The sequence below is a fragment of the Thalia democratica genome, chromosome 8, assembly GCF_965202585.1.
Source record: "Thalia democratica chromosome 8, ktThaDemo2.hap1.1, whole genome shotgun sequence".
Lineage (NCBI taxonomy): Eukaryota > Metazoa > Chordata > Thaliacea > Salpida > Salpidae > Thalia > Thalia democratica.
The window spans coordinates 44,310,296-44,329,196 of NC_139172.1; the positions used below are offsets into that span (position 1 = coordinate 44,310,296).

The 18,901-nt window shown below is 26.1% G+C and overlaps 1 protein-coding gene across 1 annotated transcript in view; it reads left to right on the forward strand.

The window, feature by feature from the left end:
- Nucleotides 1-15,736, forward strand: part of LOC145843257 (uncharacterized) — a 32,240-nt gene extending 16,504 nt beyond the window's left edge. The window contains exons 6-7 of the mRNA XM_082950720.1: nt 14,952-15,280; nt 15,725-15,736. Coding sequence (XP_082806846.1) covers nt 14,952-15,280; nt 15,725-15,736 — 341 coding nt within the window. The remainder of the gene's footprint in view (nt 1-14,951; nt 15,281-15,724) is intronic.
- The last annotated feature ends 3,165 nt before the right edge of the window (nt 15,737-18,901 follow it).

The window sequence follows — 18,901 nt, forward strand, 5'->3', positions numbered from 1 at the left end:
AACAAAAGCAAATGAGCTTTATAAAACACTTAAAGTTGCGCAACAATTTTTATTTAATTCAAAAATTCACACCTACCAAAGTTTGATTTAAAACCGTAATAAAATAACATAACATTCAGAAACCGGAGCTTCTCGTATTATCGTCGCTTAGCAACGCGATAACTTGGCACCGGGTCGCCGTGGCAACTGCTGCCCCCTCAAAAACCTCCCCCTCACAACTTCGGCCCGCCGCAGACGTTTCGATCTCGCCTGAATAATTAATGCCGGTAGATCGAAGCGCATTTTCTCTTCATGGACATGTAACTTCGACAAAAGTGAAAACAGGTGTTTACGTGAAAACAGTGAATTGTCTGCCGTTCCATTTCGATGTTTGTCGACAAAACTCCCTTTCCATTCATTAGCGTCGCTTCTTTGTAAGGAAAATTGAAAATGTGGCGACGCAAAGTCAAGTTCAATTTTTTTTCCTCTCAGTTTTCTTTTTCTCGCCGCTCCGCTGACACTTTTGCGCGTGAGAAGGCTTTGACTCGGCGTGAAAAGCTTTTGAACAAAAAGTTTTATTTTGCAGCTGCTTATTAGAGTTGAGTGCAATCTCCGTATCTCGTGTTGTTATCTCAATTAATCAAGTTTCCTTTGAAGGGCTCGAGTACAAACATGTGCTTTTCAAAGCGTTTTTCTGCAAAGTTTCGAGTTTTGTTACGTCATCAAGTAGCTTTTGCGTCATAATGATGTCAAAGTTTTCTTTTTTTTATTCTAGTTTAAAAAAGCAGTTTATGGAGTTCAAGGTTTAGTACAATAGCTAAGTGAGATATTAAATTATGTTAATTTTGTAGTTGAAAAAGGTGTTCATAGAGTTAAAGACTATTTTTTTTAATTTGCATTTGTTCAAGAATTTTTTCAGTAGACTAAATTTTGAAATAAGTAGTTAGTGTTTACAATAATCAGACTTTTGTGACATGTTTTTATTTTTTAGCCTACTTGAAACTAATAGGTAAAAGTATTTTTTTATACTAAAAAATTGAAATGACAAAGCTGAGTTGAGTATTAGCGCTACAAAAAGAACAGCAGTTAAATGAATAATTCAAAAGACACTCTGTATATAAAATTATATAGATGAAAGTCAAGTTACAAACAAAATATTTTTGAACACTATGTAGTTCTCAAAAATATAATAAATTTCTCACTTTATACCAGAATTTTCTAATTTTAGTTGTTAAAAACTGAAATAAATTGTTTGACGAGTTTAATTAATAATACAAGTTTTATTAAAGTTCAATCAAATTCAAAGTATTGTTTTAAAAAATGTTTAAATATTAGATATAAATTTGAAGCCAAAAAATAACCAAAAGCTTTAATGTTTAATAAACATAAACAAAAAGTTTACCATAACGTACTAAAAAAAATTGTAAAAAATGAAAATAGTTAAACCTAAAATTTGGTTTATAAAGTTTGTACATTTTAGAAATTGTTTGTAAGTCATAATATAGAAAACTTATTAACTCAAAACTAATACCTAATATTTGAAGTCGTATGCTGTACATTTAGCTACATTTTTACTACAATGTTACATTTAAGAAAGTCATTGTGAATTTAAGTTAAAACGAGTTAATCATAATTTGATATTAAAAGAGTAATGGACACAAAATATACCTAGTTTAAGTTTTTACAAAAAGTACGTAAATTTTGCATAAATGTTTGTTTTGTTTAGCTTAAAAGGCTAAAATAAACACATAAACAAACTTTTTTTTCATAAATATCTTGTTTTTAAAACCGATATTCAAAATAATTTGTTTACAAAAATTTAATTTTTATCAAGTTTCATTTTTAGAAAAGTGAAATTAAGTTGTATAATAATTGTCACTTACATTTGTAATATTTGCATTTTTCTAGTTGAAGTTTGAAAATCTAGAAGTGCTAAATTATTTCTCTAGGGGAAATGTAATCATTTTTTACTACAAATATAAACATGTTTTACTTGGATATGGATTTTTTGCATGTTAATATTCTTTTTTGTTCAAAAGATATCATCTCCTATCACTTTTTTTGAAGTAAATTAATACTCTTGTTTGATAACAGACTTTTATGTAGTAAAATAGTGAGATGTGTTGAAAACTTATTAGTATTTTAATTTAGCTTATACTTAACAAAAAACAACTTTGTGTTGTGTTTAAAAAAATACTCAGCAAGAAAGCTTGACAGGCTACTTTGTTTTTTTTAGCTCAAGTTAATTTTTGTCACTTTTGGTTATACAACAGAAATGTTTGAGTTAAAGAAAGTGTTCTCTTTTCACTCAACCTCTGTTACGTAATAATTAATTAATCGTCACTCGGAAAAGAAAAGTCGCTTGTAAGTAAATGTGTTTGATAAAAAGTATCAGCTTGATTTAAACCCTAACAGATTTTTACGAGCTGAAACTATTTTATTTATTTTGTATTTTTGTTTACAAAGCTGTTTTAGAACTAAAAGGAATACCCATAGATTTTATAAAAATATTTTTTTACAAAGTTAGAAATAAGAGTTGGTTCCAACTTTTTTACGTTATTTTTGCATAAAAAAACAACTAGTTGAACATCTAGAACTATTAAGCAGTAAACTAAGCATGTTAAATGACTAACAGTATTTTCTTAAATAAACATGAGTTTTGTAACAGATGGCTACAAGTTTAGCAAAAATTCAGAACCAAGTCGTTTGAAGCTGTAAGAAAACATCAATAAAAGCTTTCAAAAACAATGGATATTATTTAACTATTAAAGTAATTATTAAAGGTTTTCGTTTAGTTAAAAAGTTATTCTTGTATAGATAAATTTAAGAGCTTTAAGTATAGAACTAGTAGGTTTTTAATGAGTAAAATACAAAAAGCTAAATTCAAAAAATTTCAGACTACAAAACAAGTCATGCCCTATAATTTTATTGCCACCAAGGTTATTTAAAACTTCCAAGTTACAATAAACTAACTAAGTTACAACGCAAAAACTAGCTTACAATTATAAAACTTCTTCCTTTGTCTTTTTACATTAACTAGTTTGTACATGTTATTTGATTAGCAATCTAAAGTTAAATATGTTAAAAAAAAACGCAAAGTTCAAAGTTGTTAGGTATCAATCTAATCGAAAAACATTAATCATTTTTTGAAATATTTTTAACTTTAATTTGCTGACAATTATACACACAAAACAATTAAAACTACTCGTATTCAATATATAACAATTAAGTAATCGCTAATGTCAAGTTTTACCGAAAATTCCTAAGAAACCAGAAAAAGCGCCAAATTGCAATCAACGAAATTTCACCGCCAAAATTTTGCCTTCTGCTAGCTAGCAAGCTTCTTGCTGAATATCGATCTGAAGACTCGCGCAATCTGAATATCGATCCGAAGCTTTAATCGGCCATTTCGACTTGACAAGTGTCCAGATTTCGTTTCAATTACAAGTTTGCCGATCGATGGAACGCATCCTGATTCTAAATAATCTGATTCGAAACAATGTTTATCTCTCTCAAGCGAGATTTGCTTGCTGCGTAGCAGAAAAGTATTAGTTTAAACCAGTGATCTTTACTGTGTGCACCCGTGCACACTAGTGTACTCATAAATTATTCTACTGTGCACAGAAAAATTAGAAAATAAAAATCTAAAATAACGTTTATTTTGTCTTTATCTATAATAAAATGCAAATTATAATTTAAGTTAGCTAGTTCTTAACACATTAGTATTTGTATATAGGAACATTCTAAACATGAATATAGTGGAGTTTTTATATAAAGGTTTATACTTTTCGTAGCCTAGTGGGCACAGAATTTAGACTTCAGTAGTTTGGTATTCACAGATTTTCAAAACGTTGAACATCACTGGTTTTAACATTGTGTATTAAAATTTAAAATTTTTAAATAGTTCCATGTTGATAATGCTAATCAAAATAAGTACATACCACGTATTTAAACTGAAATAGTTTTATAAAATTAAGTTTTGAAACACTTATAAGCATATGTTATCAATACTATTATTAAACGCAACAGTTCTACTATAGATCTTTCTCTAGTTAGATTTACATACTGCGTTGAAGATAAGGCTGGTAAGCTTAAATGTCAGTCTGATTTGAATATTTGCTGAGCTAGCAAAAATAGCCTTTTTTCATGTAATTTTCAATTTCAATATCAAAACTTTATGTTTTTATTAATTCTTAACATTTTTGGGTAAAGTTGATTTGGGATAAGGGTATAAATAACAGAAAAAATAACTGTAAAACAAGTTTGCTGACTCAGCAAATATGCAAATTAAACTGACCTTTAAGTATACTTTCCGAAGATAAAAGTACGCTGAAGTTTCGTATTCAAATTGCGCTTTTTTCTGAATTTTGTCATTTGTGCGCTGTCTAAAAATTTGTACTAACATATAAAAATCACTCTATAACCTAAGCACAACTTGCGATAAATCGTGGCCATAAAGTAAACTCAGCACTCAAAATTAAAGCTTGTCCAGCAAACAAAACTTGCTACAATGAGTTGTGTTTTCAAACATTTCGTAAAGCCTTTTCATAAAAGTGTGAAAAATTCCCACATGCAACAAAACAGTTTGTAATCTGTTGAAATTTATGAAAAGCAAATTATTTTTACTACGACTTAAACCCCTCTTTTGGGAATTCATAGAGTGACCTTTTTCGTTTTGGCGCATTGAAGAAAAAATATTTACAAGAGAAATTTTTGTTTGTTTTGCAACAACTTTCGCTGAATACCTTGAGGAAAATCAAAGCGTATTCGATTTGTGTTTGATTTTTTTTCATTGGGTCTTTTGCCAGCATATGCCAGTGTAGATAAATCAATTTTTGTAAAAAGTATTTTTAGGTACGGGAACAGAACTTGTTTTCAAAAATATGGTTTTTGTCATTTGGTGTTTTTTTAGCTTATATAAATACTTGTTAGATTATTTTAGTTTTTTTAGTTATTTTCCTTCTTTAAAGTTGTTTTTATTATTTCAATATATAGTTTTTGTTTAAAATCTTAGATATGACATTTTTTTATGATTTTTTTTTTTAATTTTATGTTTTGATAGCTTTCATAAACAATGGTTAGGACTTTTTATTATAGTTTGTTGCAAACGTTTAAATTTTTGTCTTTCACTAAGCAGTTTTTAGTAAAAGCGTAAGTAGAACTTGTTTTACATAATATTTTTGAGTTATCATTATATTTTTGTAAATATTTTTGTAACTTTTAAACAACGTAAACTAAACAAAAAACTTGTAAATTAAATAGGAAGAACAAAAAAACATTGGAATTGCGTTTTTAGTTAAACACCGTTAAGAGATGTAAAAATTTACAATAAGAGTTATTGTTTAGTAAAGTTAAAAAGATCAAACTAAATACTTGCTAATGAAAACTTTGACGCTTAATAACAAATTATAAAACTAAAACTACTTCATTTTATACAATATTGATGTTTTTTATATTCTTAATGTTGAAATATATTGTTTGATTAATAAGATTTATTAAATTAGAATCATAGTTTTATGCAAATTTTAACAAAAACTCTTAATTTAATTTTGTTATTAGTATAGCTTCTTGCTATTCTTTAAATCATAAAATTTAAGTGACTCGAAATATTTTCAAAAAATGTTATGTTTTATAAATGTTTATAATTTAATAAACTTAGACTTGTACTAAATTGTCACTAAGAGTTTATGCTTTAATGATAGTAAACATATTTTGACAAACCTGACAACTTGAATTTTTTTCTTTATAACATAAACGTACAACTTTAATCTAACAATTATTACGAACACATTTTTTGTTAACAACTTAAAAAGTGCTTAAATTTTTTAATTTTCCAAACAGAAAACTAACTTTTAACAAAAATTATAGGTTAAAACTGTTTTTTATTGATTATTACAGTTGTTCATCATTATACTTTTAAATTTGCTAAAAACCTTCTTTTTAAAATGCAAATTTAAAGTCTTAATTTTTATTTAAAATCTGTTGTTATATGTAAAGTTGTTTTGCTGAAAAATATATATGCTTTATATATATATTATATCAAACAATAAAGCTGTTTTCTTCAATTTTGCTTCCAAAATCTTGTGTGCGAAAATTTTTATATAACTTTATAAAATCGATACCTTTATGGCAGCTGTTACTATTTTTTATATAAGTCCGTTTGTCACAATTTATAAATAAGCCGTCAGTCTAAAAATGCATTTAATTTAATCGATTGTTTTATTTGAGCACCTCAGAATTTTAGATTGGATTTTGAATAAAACGATTGTTTAAAATAGCTACTTATCTTCAAATAAGCTTCAGGGTAATACTTAAATTTCAAATTTTGCAATATTTTTGTATATAAATAAAATTAATAGATCAAAATTTGAAAGAGTTTTAAAGTTACTTTAATTTATTTTGATAGTATACTTTTGTTTCTAAATATATGGTGTTAAATGAAGTCGTAAAGCTAAAAGTTAACACATTTCATTTTATTTTTAATTTGTTTTGTTAATGTCAAAAAAAAGACAAAGTGTTTTTATAAAAACAATAATCTTGGGTAATGAATTTTTTTGAACGCAAGGTTAAGCAAAGCTGGTTGTGATAAAACCTTAAAAATAGTGAAAGTAAAAACACATATTGATCTTAAACTGTCATAAATTAGCTCGTTATAGCACTTTTATGTATATAAGTAAAATACTCTATCATATTTCAAGTAGTAAGTTAACAAAATTAATATTTTTCACAGCAAGTATTGTTACTTTACACATTTTGACTGTAAATATTTATGTCAAAGAAAAGCCACTGAAAATACTTTTTGTTCGCTTGTCTAGCTTGCCTACCTTCAACCACTTAGCTTTATATTCTCTTTATTTAGCTTGAATTTTTATGCAACTTGAGTTTGTGGTTGCTAAGAAAAATTTGTTGTTAAACTCTCGACCTTTAAACTTTAAAGTGGAAAGCAAGCTTATCATTTTAAGAATGCTAGCTGGCCGAGTTTTTTTTAAGTTCTTTCTAAGAATTCAATTTTTATTTATATAATTTAAGTTTTTTTGTATCTAAAATATTTTACTATTCCTAACGCAAAAATACAAAAAAAATAGTAAGCTTAAAACTAAGCATAAAATTTTTGTAAACTAAAATGAACAACGATATCATAAGAAATATGGAAAAACTTAAAAAACATACCAAAGTTCAAATATCTTGTTTATTTTTACGTTTTTTTTAATAGTAATAGTATAATTTTAATATCATTTTAAAGTTTTCAGTCGTTTTTTATTTTAAATATTTATAGCTCGTTAGACAGTTTTGGTTTTACTCTGTCAAAATCTCAATCGAGATAGCAACTTTTAAAAAAGTAAACAGGAAATGACAATAAAAACCTTTATTGTTTAGATTACAAACTTTTTAATCGATACAAATACTTTAGTATTTAGTAGGTGCTAATGACATATTAGTATTGCTCTTACATATCTTAGTTATCACTGCAATATAAAAGTACTTGAACTGCTAACTTTAAAACGATAGTACTTTTTTTCTTGCTTATCTAAAATATTTCAATTGGCCAAGTTCAGTGTTTTTATAGAAATTTCCTATCAAGTCCAACTTTAAAACAAGTCTAACTTTTATTGTTTTGTAGAAGAGTAAGTTTGTATTAAGTCAAAAAGGTTTTGAAAACAATAGTGTAATCCCAATACATGTTTTTAAGCAGCATGAATTTCAAGTTTAAACATTTTGAAACGACATCAAACCGCGGTGTTTTGCGTTAGATTAACAATGCCTCTGGGAGCAGAAAATTTGTGTCTGTTTTCATTTGACGCATTATACACTCATGTTATGTCATAATAGCTCGAATTATGTCATGATAGCCTGTTGGCTGAGCTCGTTTTGTTTTCAAATTGCTTCAAAGTGGCCACCGTCTGCCACCAATTTGAGTTTTATTGAAAATTTAAACAACTTTTTATTCTATCTAAAGAGTAATAGGCAACTTTACATTTTGGTACAAGGAAATAACAACTAAGAGATTTAGGAATTGCAGTTAAACACTTGACTTTGATTGTTTAAAAACATTATTTGTTATTGTATTATTTAACAGAGCAACTTGCTTTGTGGAAACTGCTAATTAGATAAGTATTTTTTTTTATGTTTTAGTTTTAATTAAAAAAAAGCTACTGATAAAAATAAGTGTTACTAAACCAATAAAGTTAAATTATTATGAAAAGCATAGTTTTTGATAAAGTTAGCTCGGTAAAAATTTATGATGAAAAAATAAGTAAAAAAAAATACTAAAACTAAGTTTGATGTTTTAGAACAGATTAGATAGTTAACAGTTTTTCAATCAAGTTAGTTCAGGCAGTAAATAAAGTTTAAAATTTTTGTTAACAAAAGAGCTCTATAAATTCAATGATTAAAGTTTAATGAGATAGTTCATAAAGAAAAGGTGTGTATAAATGCTGTTAGGAAGTTAAAACGTTAAAAATCACTAGTTAGTTAAAAAAAATTCGCTTAAATTGCGTTAAAATTGAATAACGGTATAAAACAAAAAAAAAAATTAAATAAGGCAGTTTAAGATTTTTTCAAAACTGTTTCTTTTTATTTGTTGGGTTTTAACAAAACTAATCCTATTACTCTAAATACTTACCATATTTAAAATTAATATGACTATACTACCTTTATATCAAAAGTATTCAAAAACTTGATACAAGCTTATTACAAAGTTAGGTCCGGTATATTACAATGTAATTTAATATGAATACATTAAATAAGTTTATTATTCTTAAATCATGTGTACTACATTACCTTACTCATGTGTATTACATTACCAAAAAAATCTTAACATAAATAATTTCTTAGTTTTTTACAGCGTGTTTAAAATATTGATACTTTTAACTTTTGTATCACAGTCTTGTACACTAAGTTTTTAGATTATATAAATCAAAATTCCGTTAAGTACAATAACTTGTAAAACTATTTGCTGTAATGCAGACCTATACCAATTCAAATTATAAAATTAAAAAAAAATACTTCAAACAGTATTTGATAACAAAAAAATTTTACTGCTTGTTGCAAATCAACAACAAATATGTTATAGTGGACAGGTCACTACTTACGCTTCTACAGTCTCCAGGGACGCTAAGATAAGGTTTAACTCATTACCACGCCACTTTAATATATAAATCATATTAATTTGATTAATCTTATCAAATTAAAATTAATCTAGCGGTAATCTTATCGGAATTCGTCAGTAAAATTCCAATCACCGCACGAATGTCGCAAAAATTAATAAACCTGTTTAATGAGTTAATTAAAACAAGCATATAGAAACAAAATTTTATGATTTATATGCAGTACACATTTCGGGCTTTATGAAACGGTTTTATAGCTCGATTACTACTTGGATATTTTTTATACGAAGAATTAAAATTTTATAGTTAGCTTGTGAAGATGTTCTTCTTTAAATTTAGTAAAATATAAGATTTGTTTGTAGTAATTTATTTAAATATACACTTATTAATACAGAAAGTTCAAGGATATAAGAATTTAAATATTTTTTTGTTGAGAGTTGTTATTTCTATTCACCACTCAATGCAAAAAACTGTGGTAAATATCAAAGAAAAATTGTTTGTATTTTAATAGTTATTGATTTTGTTAAAAACACACATATATGTTTGTTAGTGAATATGAATACCAAAATGATCTAGTAGACTCTTGTGGGTTTCATAGTAAAAAGTCTTAGTAATTACACATCAATAACACTCTAAAGGTCAAGGTTATACTTATTTGAATATTGGGTTGTAAAGAGCACTATTTTTATTCAACACTACTGTGAATTCTAAATTTCACAAAAAAATGTTTTCGTTCTTTAAGTTTCTATTGATTTTTATCTTTAAGTAAAGTTTAGTATGTTCAACGTATAATGTACATTAGAATACTAGTTAGTAAACATGACACATGCTTAGTTTTCGTTTAGTTTATTGTAACTTTCTTTTCTGAAGATACTTTGCTATGTTTCAACTTTATACACTAAACTAAAACAAATTTTAGTACATAAAATATCCATTAACTTTTTTAAAAGTTTATTAGTTTATTAGGCGAAAGTACTAGATTTGTATTGATTAATCAACAACAGATTTGCTTAAACTCTAAATAAAATTTAAGTTCTTTTTTAAAAATTCTAAATAAAACATTGGTTTATAAGTTTGTTTGAATGTTAAAAAAATTTTTTTGACAAAAAGTAAAAATTATATGAGTAGTACTATAATCTTTTAAGTTTTTGATATTTTTGTCATTAACACAAATCATTGATTACATAACATATTAATTCTTTTTATTTTATACTTGAAAATAATATCTATTATCTACACATGTTAATCATACACGAAAAAAACTGATATTATTGATTCAAACTTAATTGTGATCACTAAATATTATTTATTATAAGACCGAATGTTTATGAATATTACGACGCTTGTTTATACTTTATTTTGAACTTAGTAGCTTAACATGTCTAAACATTAACGAGCCTAATATATTTAAATAAAACTTATCACTAACAAATGTTTTGTGCTGATGATCATTATTAAACCGATATTCTTGTTTAATAATTTACACGTAGTATTAAGATATATAGAAAACAAAAAATTAAATCTATAACAAATACAAGTTAAAAATGCAAAAAGATAGAGTTGTATAAATCATTTTTATTATCAAAGTTGTTACTGTTCATAATCAAATGACTTATGTAAGTACTGCTAAAAGTTTGTTTGTAACTAACTTTTTTTATTCAGTTATTTTACTATTTCTAAATTCTTAAACTTGAATGAACACTTGATAGTTAATCAAAACATAAAAAAGGGCGAAATTAAACATTTTTTTGGTGTTATTAAGTTTAAAGTTTTTGTTTTACTACTTAGGCGGGACATACTAATTATTTTTTGTCATTTCCAGTTACACAGCTAGTCTTAGCCGAACCAAATCAATCTAGTTGAAAATGATATTTTTATGTTTAACAAAAAAAGTTAATTTTTCGAAAAGTAAACAGTTTAACAGTCGGAATATGTAAACTTCGCAGCAAATTTTCTTCTTACGAGCACTGGAACACATATCGATCTTGTTTAGAGCTGCATCTTGCGAGTAAGCTGGCATTTGTGTGTGCTGGGGAAAATGCAAATCAAATCAATAAGGAGAAGTTTCAACTTGACAGTTTTCATTTCGCCTGTACAACCGATACATTGCGCCTACAGTTTTGCAATGCGATTTACTTCTGCATTGAGATATTACTATGCGTTGAGGTGTCACAATAAAACTTTCATAAACTGCGGTTCATTTTCTAAAGATTTAAGTTTAAATCTTAAATAGTGAAAAGACAAAATAAAGATATTCTATGTGAATTAATACTTTGTTAAAGTCTAATGTAATTTATATATGCATACATTAAAGTAAATATTGATAAGTTCTTAGTCTAGAAACTTAAAAACAAAAAAACATTTTATGATAATTGTTTTCACTGTTCTTCTATCGAAAAGTTTGAAAGACAAGCAAAATACTTTTCTTTGTTTTTATTGAGTGTAGTTTAAGCTAGACAGTTGTTGTAGTTTTATGAGGAGACAATTATGTTTTTTTAAACTCTTGTTAGTATAAAGTTTTATAACTTGAGTTAGACGCTTTTACAAACTTTTTATATTTTTTTTTACCTTGAAAAACGTTTATGAATGTTTTTGTTTATTCAAACAAATCAATTTTGTTAAATGATTTATTGATTCTTTCTATTTTTAAACTCAAACGGCTAGACAAAAGCTTACTTAAATTTACTCATTTTGTTGTAATAATACACAAGTTTTTACTCGCGAATAAACTCTTTTTGAAAACGTTAAACTACTGAAATTCTAGTAAAATTGTCAAAACAAGCCAATCTAAACATCGATTAAAAAAACACTGTTGTAATTACGTTACGTTTGGACTTGGTTTTAAAAATTTTATATAAATCCAATAAATAAAAATTTTAATAATTCAAAATTTTAAGACAAAAGAGTTTTAAATTACTTTTGTAGCAATAATGTAGAAGCTAATAGATGTTAAAAGAATTTTTGTAATACATAACTTGTACAAAAGTATATGTTTCTAATAAAGTTTTGATTAAAAAAAAAACAAAGTACAAACATTAATTGAAGTTTTAAAGTTCTTCAGTTTGTTAAAAACTGCGATAAACTTGCAAATGCTTTTAAAACCATGAATTCATTTTGAATAACAAGTTGTTTTGTTTTGACTGTCATCGTGTATTTAAAATCACGAGACAAAAACGAATTAAAACCTTCGCTAATTGAAAAACTTATTGAAATGTTGGTTAGTTCTTTAAAAAAAAAATCCGTTGACAGCTACTTAACTAAAGGCTAGTTGAAGTAAAAGCTTTGAACTCGAATAAAACTTTTAAATTCGTGTTTGATCTAACAACACTATTGACAGTCAATGTTGAAAAAAATACATTCCTATTGTGTGTGGGCTTTTATCTTGAGTTTATTTCAAGTTCAGTGTACGAATGTACATCAGTCTTATTTAGGATTTACTATGTAAAAGTTGCCTGTATTAATTTTTATTGTAGGTTATAGTAAAAAAGTTGATTATATCAGTTTTGTAGTGAATTTACTATGTAAAAATTGCTTGAATAAGTTTTTACTGTACAGCTATAATATAAAAGTTTCTTATATCACTTTTTATAGTGCAGTTATAGTATAATAGCTACTTATAACAGTTCATTATTGTACAGTTAAAATGTAAATATACTTTTATTAGCTTTGTTGTACAGTCACAACGTAAAAGTTGATTATATCAATTTTTATTGTACAGACATAACATAAAAGCTTTTAATTTACAGTTAAAATATAAAGTTGCTGTTCATGTTTTTGATAGCTTATTTAGCAAACTAAATTTACTCAAAGACTTGTTAGAAAATAAAAGAAAGTTTCTAATTCAAATAGAATAAATAAACGTATCTATTTCATTTTTGACTGTACAAACACGATATAAAAGTTTCTTATGCCAGTTTTTATTATACAACTAGAACATGAAACTTTCTTGATTGAGCTGGCAGGTTATTAGCTTCGTTTCAGAGCATGGTTAAATGTCAGCGAGGCTAATAACCGATAATGAGCATGTAGGATAGTTTGAACTAATTAGCCCACGCATGTTACATGCTGTTCATGAAAATATAAGATTACGTAAAAATATCTGCAAATAAGAATGTGTTCTAAGCCAGGAAGAAGTGAACTGTTACTCGTGCAAGAAAAAAGAAGAATTTTTGTTTCAGTTGTTACTTTACACAGAGAGTGATAGGGCGAGATTTAAATCACCCTTAATACTTTGATGCATATTGTTGCATATTGAGAATTATTTTTAGCCGAAGAAGAAAGACACTCTCTTTTAGGGAGCTTTTGAAAAATTAGTCACATCTACTTCGCTAGTTAAAGTACATTTTGTTTAGAAGTATATTGTTTTATTTTTGGTTTACTTATAACAACACATTTTAAGGTCATCAGGTTTGTATTAATAAGGTAATTTATAGATTTAATTGTTTTGTTTGATAGAAATGTCAAAATAAAAATGTATATTGTATAGTTTTTTATGTTTATAAGTGATCAGTCTAATAATCAGTCTAAGTGATCAGTTTAATAATTGTAAAAGTTTATTCGTTGTACATGAGCTAAATAAACTTTTGTTAATTTATTTTATTTTAAAATTTTTTTAATAAGTCTTTCAATAAATAGTAACGGTTCAACAATAAAGATTTGTTTTGTTTTAGTTGAAGATAACTAACTTGTTTTTAAAACACTCTGATATTTTTCAATTTTTGTTTGATATGATTGTAGTAGCTTTTAGATTTTCTGAAAGACATTTTAAAGATTAACAGTACAAAACAAAAACTTTAAATATACAAAAAGATATACAACATAGAACTGAACATAATGTACTAATTATTTAAGTTTTCATTTATGCTTAATAAACAAATTTTTACACTCTATTAACAAAGTAGTTTAAAAACTTGGTCAGTAACTATTATAAAGCTGATTTAATATTTAAATTATAATACATTTCCTGTGAATCTGTAAATAAATCGTCTTTTTATACTTCTTTACTCATTTATTTAAAAAAACATGCGAAATTGAACTTGACTGTGCTTGAGTTAAACAAAATAACTCTTGTTTAGTGTATGTTTTGAATAATAAGAGTTATAGCAGCGTTATAAACTTCGCAGGGTTAATTTTCTTTACTCTGTTCATTCTGAAAAAGCTTGCAGGGCTCAATGAACAAAATCACACTTTACTTAAATAACAATTAAATTTTGTTATAGATTTTTTTTTGTTAAGGGCTTATTTTTATTTAAATTTATATAGTTATAGCGTAGATACACGTCCTCACTTAATGGATTTAAAGATAACTGATACAAAAGTTGTAATAAAAAAATAGTAACTGCCTTAATAAATAACTACAATGGTGTCGGTAGCCACAAAAATTGTGATACGAAATACCTAAACCACTTAGTTATATAGACAAATTATAAAGTTGTGTTTAAAACTTTAAGGAGTTTTGTTAAGTAAGATAAGATAAATAATGGCTGTGACAGCTTATTAGAACTTATATACAAATTGTTATTAATTTGAAGAAATTTGTGTTGTAAGTAATAATGGCAGTGGCTGCAAGCGCGGGTTATGTTCTGGCAAGTTTGTCAATCAACGGGAAAAACGCAAAAAATGCAGGTTGCAACAAAAATGTATACTTGTAAAATTCTTATAACTTTAGATATACAGACAGGAAACAAATTACTTGTAAAACATTAAATTTAAACACACTTCACTTTTTTGATTGTTTTGTACGATAGATTAGTAAAGCAAGAGTAAACACGATTCAAATATTTCACTAAAACTCACTAAACTTATCAAGCTTTCTTCATCAAGTCACAAAAACTTAATTTAATTATTAATTTTAATAAAACTCAGGTGTTAACAGCGACCTCTCGCGGAAGCGACCCAAGACCTTATTGGAGAGGGAACTTGAAAGGAGGGAGCGGCGGAAGAAGCACGGGTGCCGCCACTGCAGGCACACGCACAGGGCGAAGGGGGGAGGCAAGAACGTTGTCATAGCAACCGGGGAGGGGAGACTGATCAAGGTGACGTGCGTGCAGTGCGGCAAGGTGCTCGCCACCAACGTTCCCAAGCAACCCGAGAGCGATGACGTCATCGAAGAGGGTTTTCCCCCGTTTCAGGAGAAGATGGAGGTGGTTTTTGTGAGGTCGTGCTGCGCGGATTTCCGGGGAAGATATTCAAAGGTTGGTTGTTTTATAAATTTTTTATATAAACTTTACTTTCGCAGATGTTTTTATGTTTGTTTGAAAAGTATTTCTTTGACCAAGCTGACAGTACAATTTTTATCGGTTTTGAAGTTTTATAATTTTAAAGGGGTTTTTATATAAGTTGATCAGGATTTTGTTGTTTTAGTTGTTGAATAGTCTAAAAAGCAGTTTTCTAGACGGTTTTAGTTTAGTTTGTTCTACAAAACAAGAACAAAACTTTATTAGTTTACATTATATTTTAATTCTGTTTCTAAAAATTTGCAATATTTGTAAAATAACAAAAAAAAAAAAGATTTAAAACTAAATGTTTAACGTTGTAAGAATACATAAATAGAAAGCTGGTATTTTAATTATTTTTATGTTATACAGATTAAAATACAAATTGTTTTTTTTTTCTACTGATAATAATTTACAATTTAGAAATTCATATGATTGATAGTCTAAAATTTGTGTAAGTAGTTGAACACAATATCAAAGAAACATACCATAAATTTGTTGTTGTATACTTTTTTGTATAAGCCGTTTTGTAAGTTTTAATTGATTTAGACTCTTTAGGAAAAGTGAACTCGTAAAACAATGCTAGTAATCTATGAAGGATTTATTATAAAATTTAATGTGTTTTTAAATCAATAAAACAGTTGTATTTTCACTCATGAAATCAAAAACTAAACAAAGACTTAGCAAAACTGATTGTAAAACTTAAAAAAGACATACTTTTTTGTTTTGTTCACATAAAGCTTCTTAAAAACAACAAACAAATAATTAAGTATTCTTAAGCAATATATTGTTTAAATAATATACTGCAATTTTAGTACATTAATAAAACAAACTATTTCTCCAAAAACTATTTTTAAATAGTTAAAGTATAAAAACTACCATCTTGAAATTCGTGGCTTGAAAAATGTGTACGAGCAGTTTAGATTTTATTTCAGTATTTCTTTACCCCTCTTGATGCTAATCTTTTAATCTTGTAAAAAGCCAAGTTCATCCTTTTTACTCGAATAAAATCAAGATTTATTTTGTTAAGTAGTAAATGCAGAGAAAATTCGAGTAAGCTGATCTATAACTATTTATTCTGAAATGATCAAGCTGGCTTTTCAATCAATATGCAAAGTACCTTAGAAGTTTTGTTTTATGTTAAATTTTATTAGTAGTACATTTTATTTAAAAATGATGAAAAAATATTTATTAATGTTCTTTTCAAAGTTCATTTTTTAAGCTGATGTTTAAGAAAAATATGTTTTTTGTAAAGAAAAACATTTTAACCACCTTCCCTATAGCTTTTAAATTCACTTAGATGGCCATACAGTTTCAAATGAATATATTATATAATAAATAAAATTTAATACAAAACTGTAATGAAATAACTATTTAATAAATAAGCACTACAGTTAGGTTTTGCTACAAATGAGCATTGTAGTACAGTAGTTATATAGTTTTCACTTTGTGATCATTAGTAAATGCTAATTGATGTAATTAAAATATTTACTGCTCATTAAAGCGTTGAAAATAATTTTTACAAACAATTTTTTTATGCTTAGCTAAATTATTTCGTAAAAGTTGTTTTTCTAATGGTTATGTAAAAACTGTTGTGTTTGGTTTAGTTTTGCCAAGTCATAATAACACATAATTTTAACAGTTTATTTAGTTTTCTTTAAAACTATTTTATTGTTTACCTGACTGACTTTAAACTGGAATCTTTTAAATTAAATTTGCTTTTGTAAACTCATAAAGTTAATGGGTTATATTTTTGAATACTTTTATATTTAAACAAACATACTTTAATGTTTTTGTCGTTTATTTTTTAGTGTTAGTGAAGAACAAAGTTTTAAATATAATTTTATACTATCTTTGGTAAGAATACTTAGATCTTAGTATTCCTAAAAGTTTAATTCTATAAACTTTCGATACGCTTTGTTAAATACAATATGAAGTAACAGCTGGTTATAAAACTTATAAATAAAACATATAAAAGTTTAAATAGCTACTAATTGATAAATGTGGTAAACATTTTAATGCATACATATATATTTATAGATTTTTTGTATACATGTTAACTTTTTTGTCTAAAGAGAAAGTTTGTAGTGTATAAAAACTGCTTCTTTTATTTAAACAAAATCTGACAATAATAAGTGATAGCACTTCTTGTTAAAAAATGTCTATATACAACAAAGTTTGTTTTTAGAAACAAATAGTTACAGTTTTTTGTTGTGATGTGCTTTAACACATATGTGTTTCAGTTGAAGCTTGTGTTGTTTTTTAACCTGTAATATGTTATGTTTTTTTTTGTAGATTAACTATCCGATAGATGGTATCAGTGATTTGTTTACCAGTGTATTATGTACAATTAAGTTCCGTTTAAAAACGATTAGTTGCTAAAAGTAAAAGCTCTAAACACGTAAAAAGTATATGATAAAAGCTGAAAAGTTATAAAAGAGTAAACTTAAAAAAATACAATTTGTTTTTTTGTTGAAAAGATTTGGAAAATAAATTAAAAGATAAATTTTAAATTAATTAAGACAAATAATGTGTTTGATTAAAAATAGATAGTTGTTAAAAAATAAAAACATTTAGTAAGCGAAATTTCTATAGACAGGTTACAAGATTGCAAAAAAAAAAAACGTTTAAATAACTACCGATTGGTCAGTTTGTAATTTTCCAGGCTTCTAATTGGCTAACACCAAAGTCGCGTGGCATTACACGGTTGACTGGTCAATTATCGAGTGTCCACTTCAATTTTTTATTGTAGTCATGAAGTTCGTGTTTATTCAAATCAGTCAGTGTGTTGCGAGTTTAGCTAAAAATAGTTTTATTTGTTTTTACAATTCAGTGAAATTACAAAAATTTAACTACCATTAAAGATAAGAATTATAGTCTTAGTGTTTGAAGGAGGCTTATTAAATTTTTTTTTTCAAAAGATTATTGTTAAATAGCTTTTTTACGTGTTGGAATTTTTTGTAACTTTAATTATGTTAACAGATTTTTGGATTTTATAATACTATAAAGTTACGAAATTATCTAAATTACAAAAATCACTACTGTATAGAGTTTTTCTATAATCTCTTACGAAAAGGTATTAATTTTTTCCAAACTGCTTTGAGATATTTATTGTAAACGTTTTTGAAATTGGATCGTTTACTAACAAAATAAGATACTCATAGAAAATAATTTTTTCTCTACAAATGTTAGCAAGCTTCTCAAAAGTATTCATGTATACATCTATAAAGATATCAGACTGTTGAACAACAAAAGTAGAAAGAACTACTGTAAAGTATTTTTTTTCAATAGAAAAGTTCACAAGCGTTTCAAGATTAGATTAAATTTTCCTTGATATTACTAATACAATTGAGTACAGTAATACAATGAAAATATCATAAGTCTTTACGACAAAAGTTTCAAGTTTAGATAAAACTATCCTAAAGTCACTTTTTATACAATGTTCCATAGCAAAAAAATCACAAAGCCGTACAACAACGATTTAAGGCTTTGTAAATTAATTTTATCTTTTTATTAAATAAAAACTTCACAAGGATTTCACAAATAGATAAAATTTTCCTTAAATTAAACATTAATACTATTGAGTACAATGTTACAAAG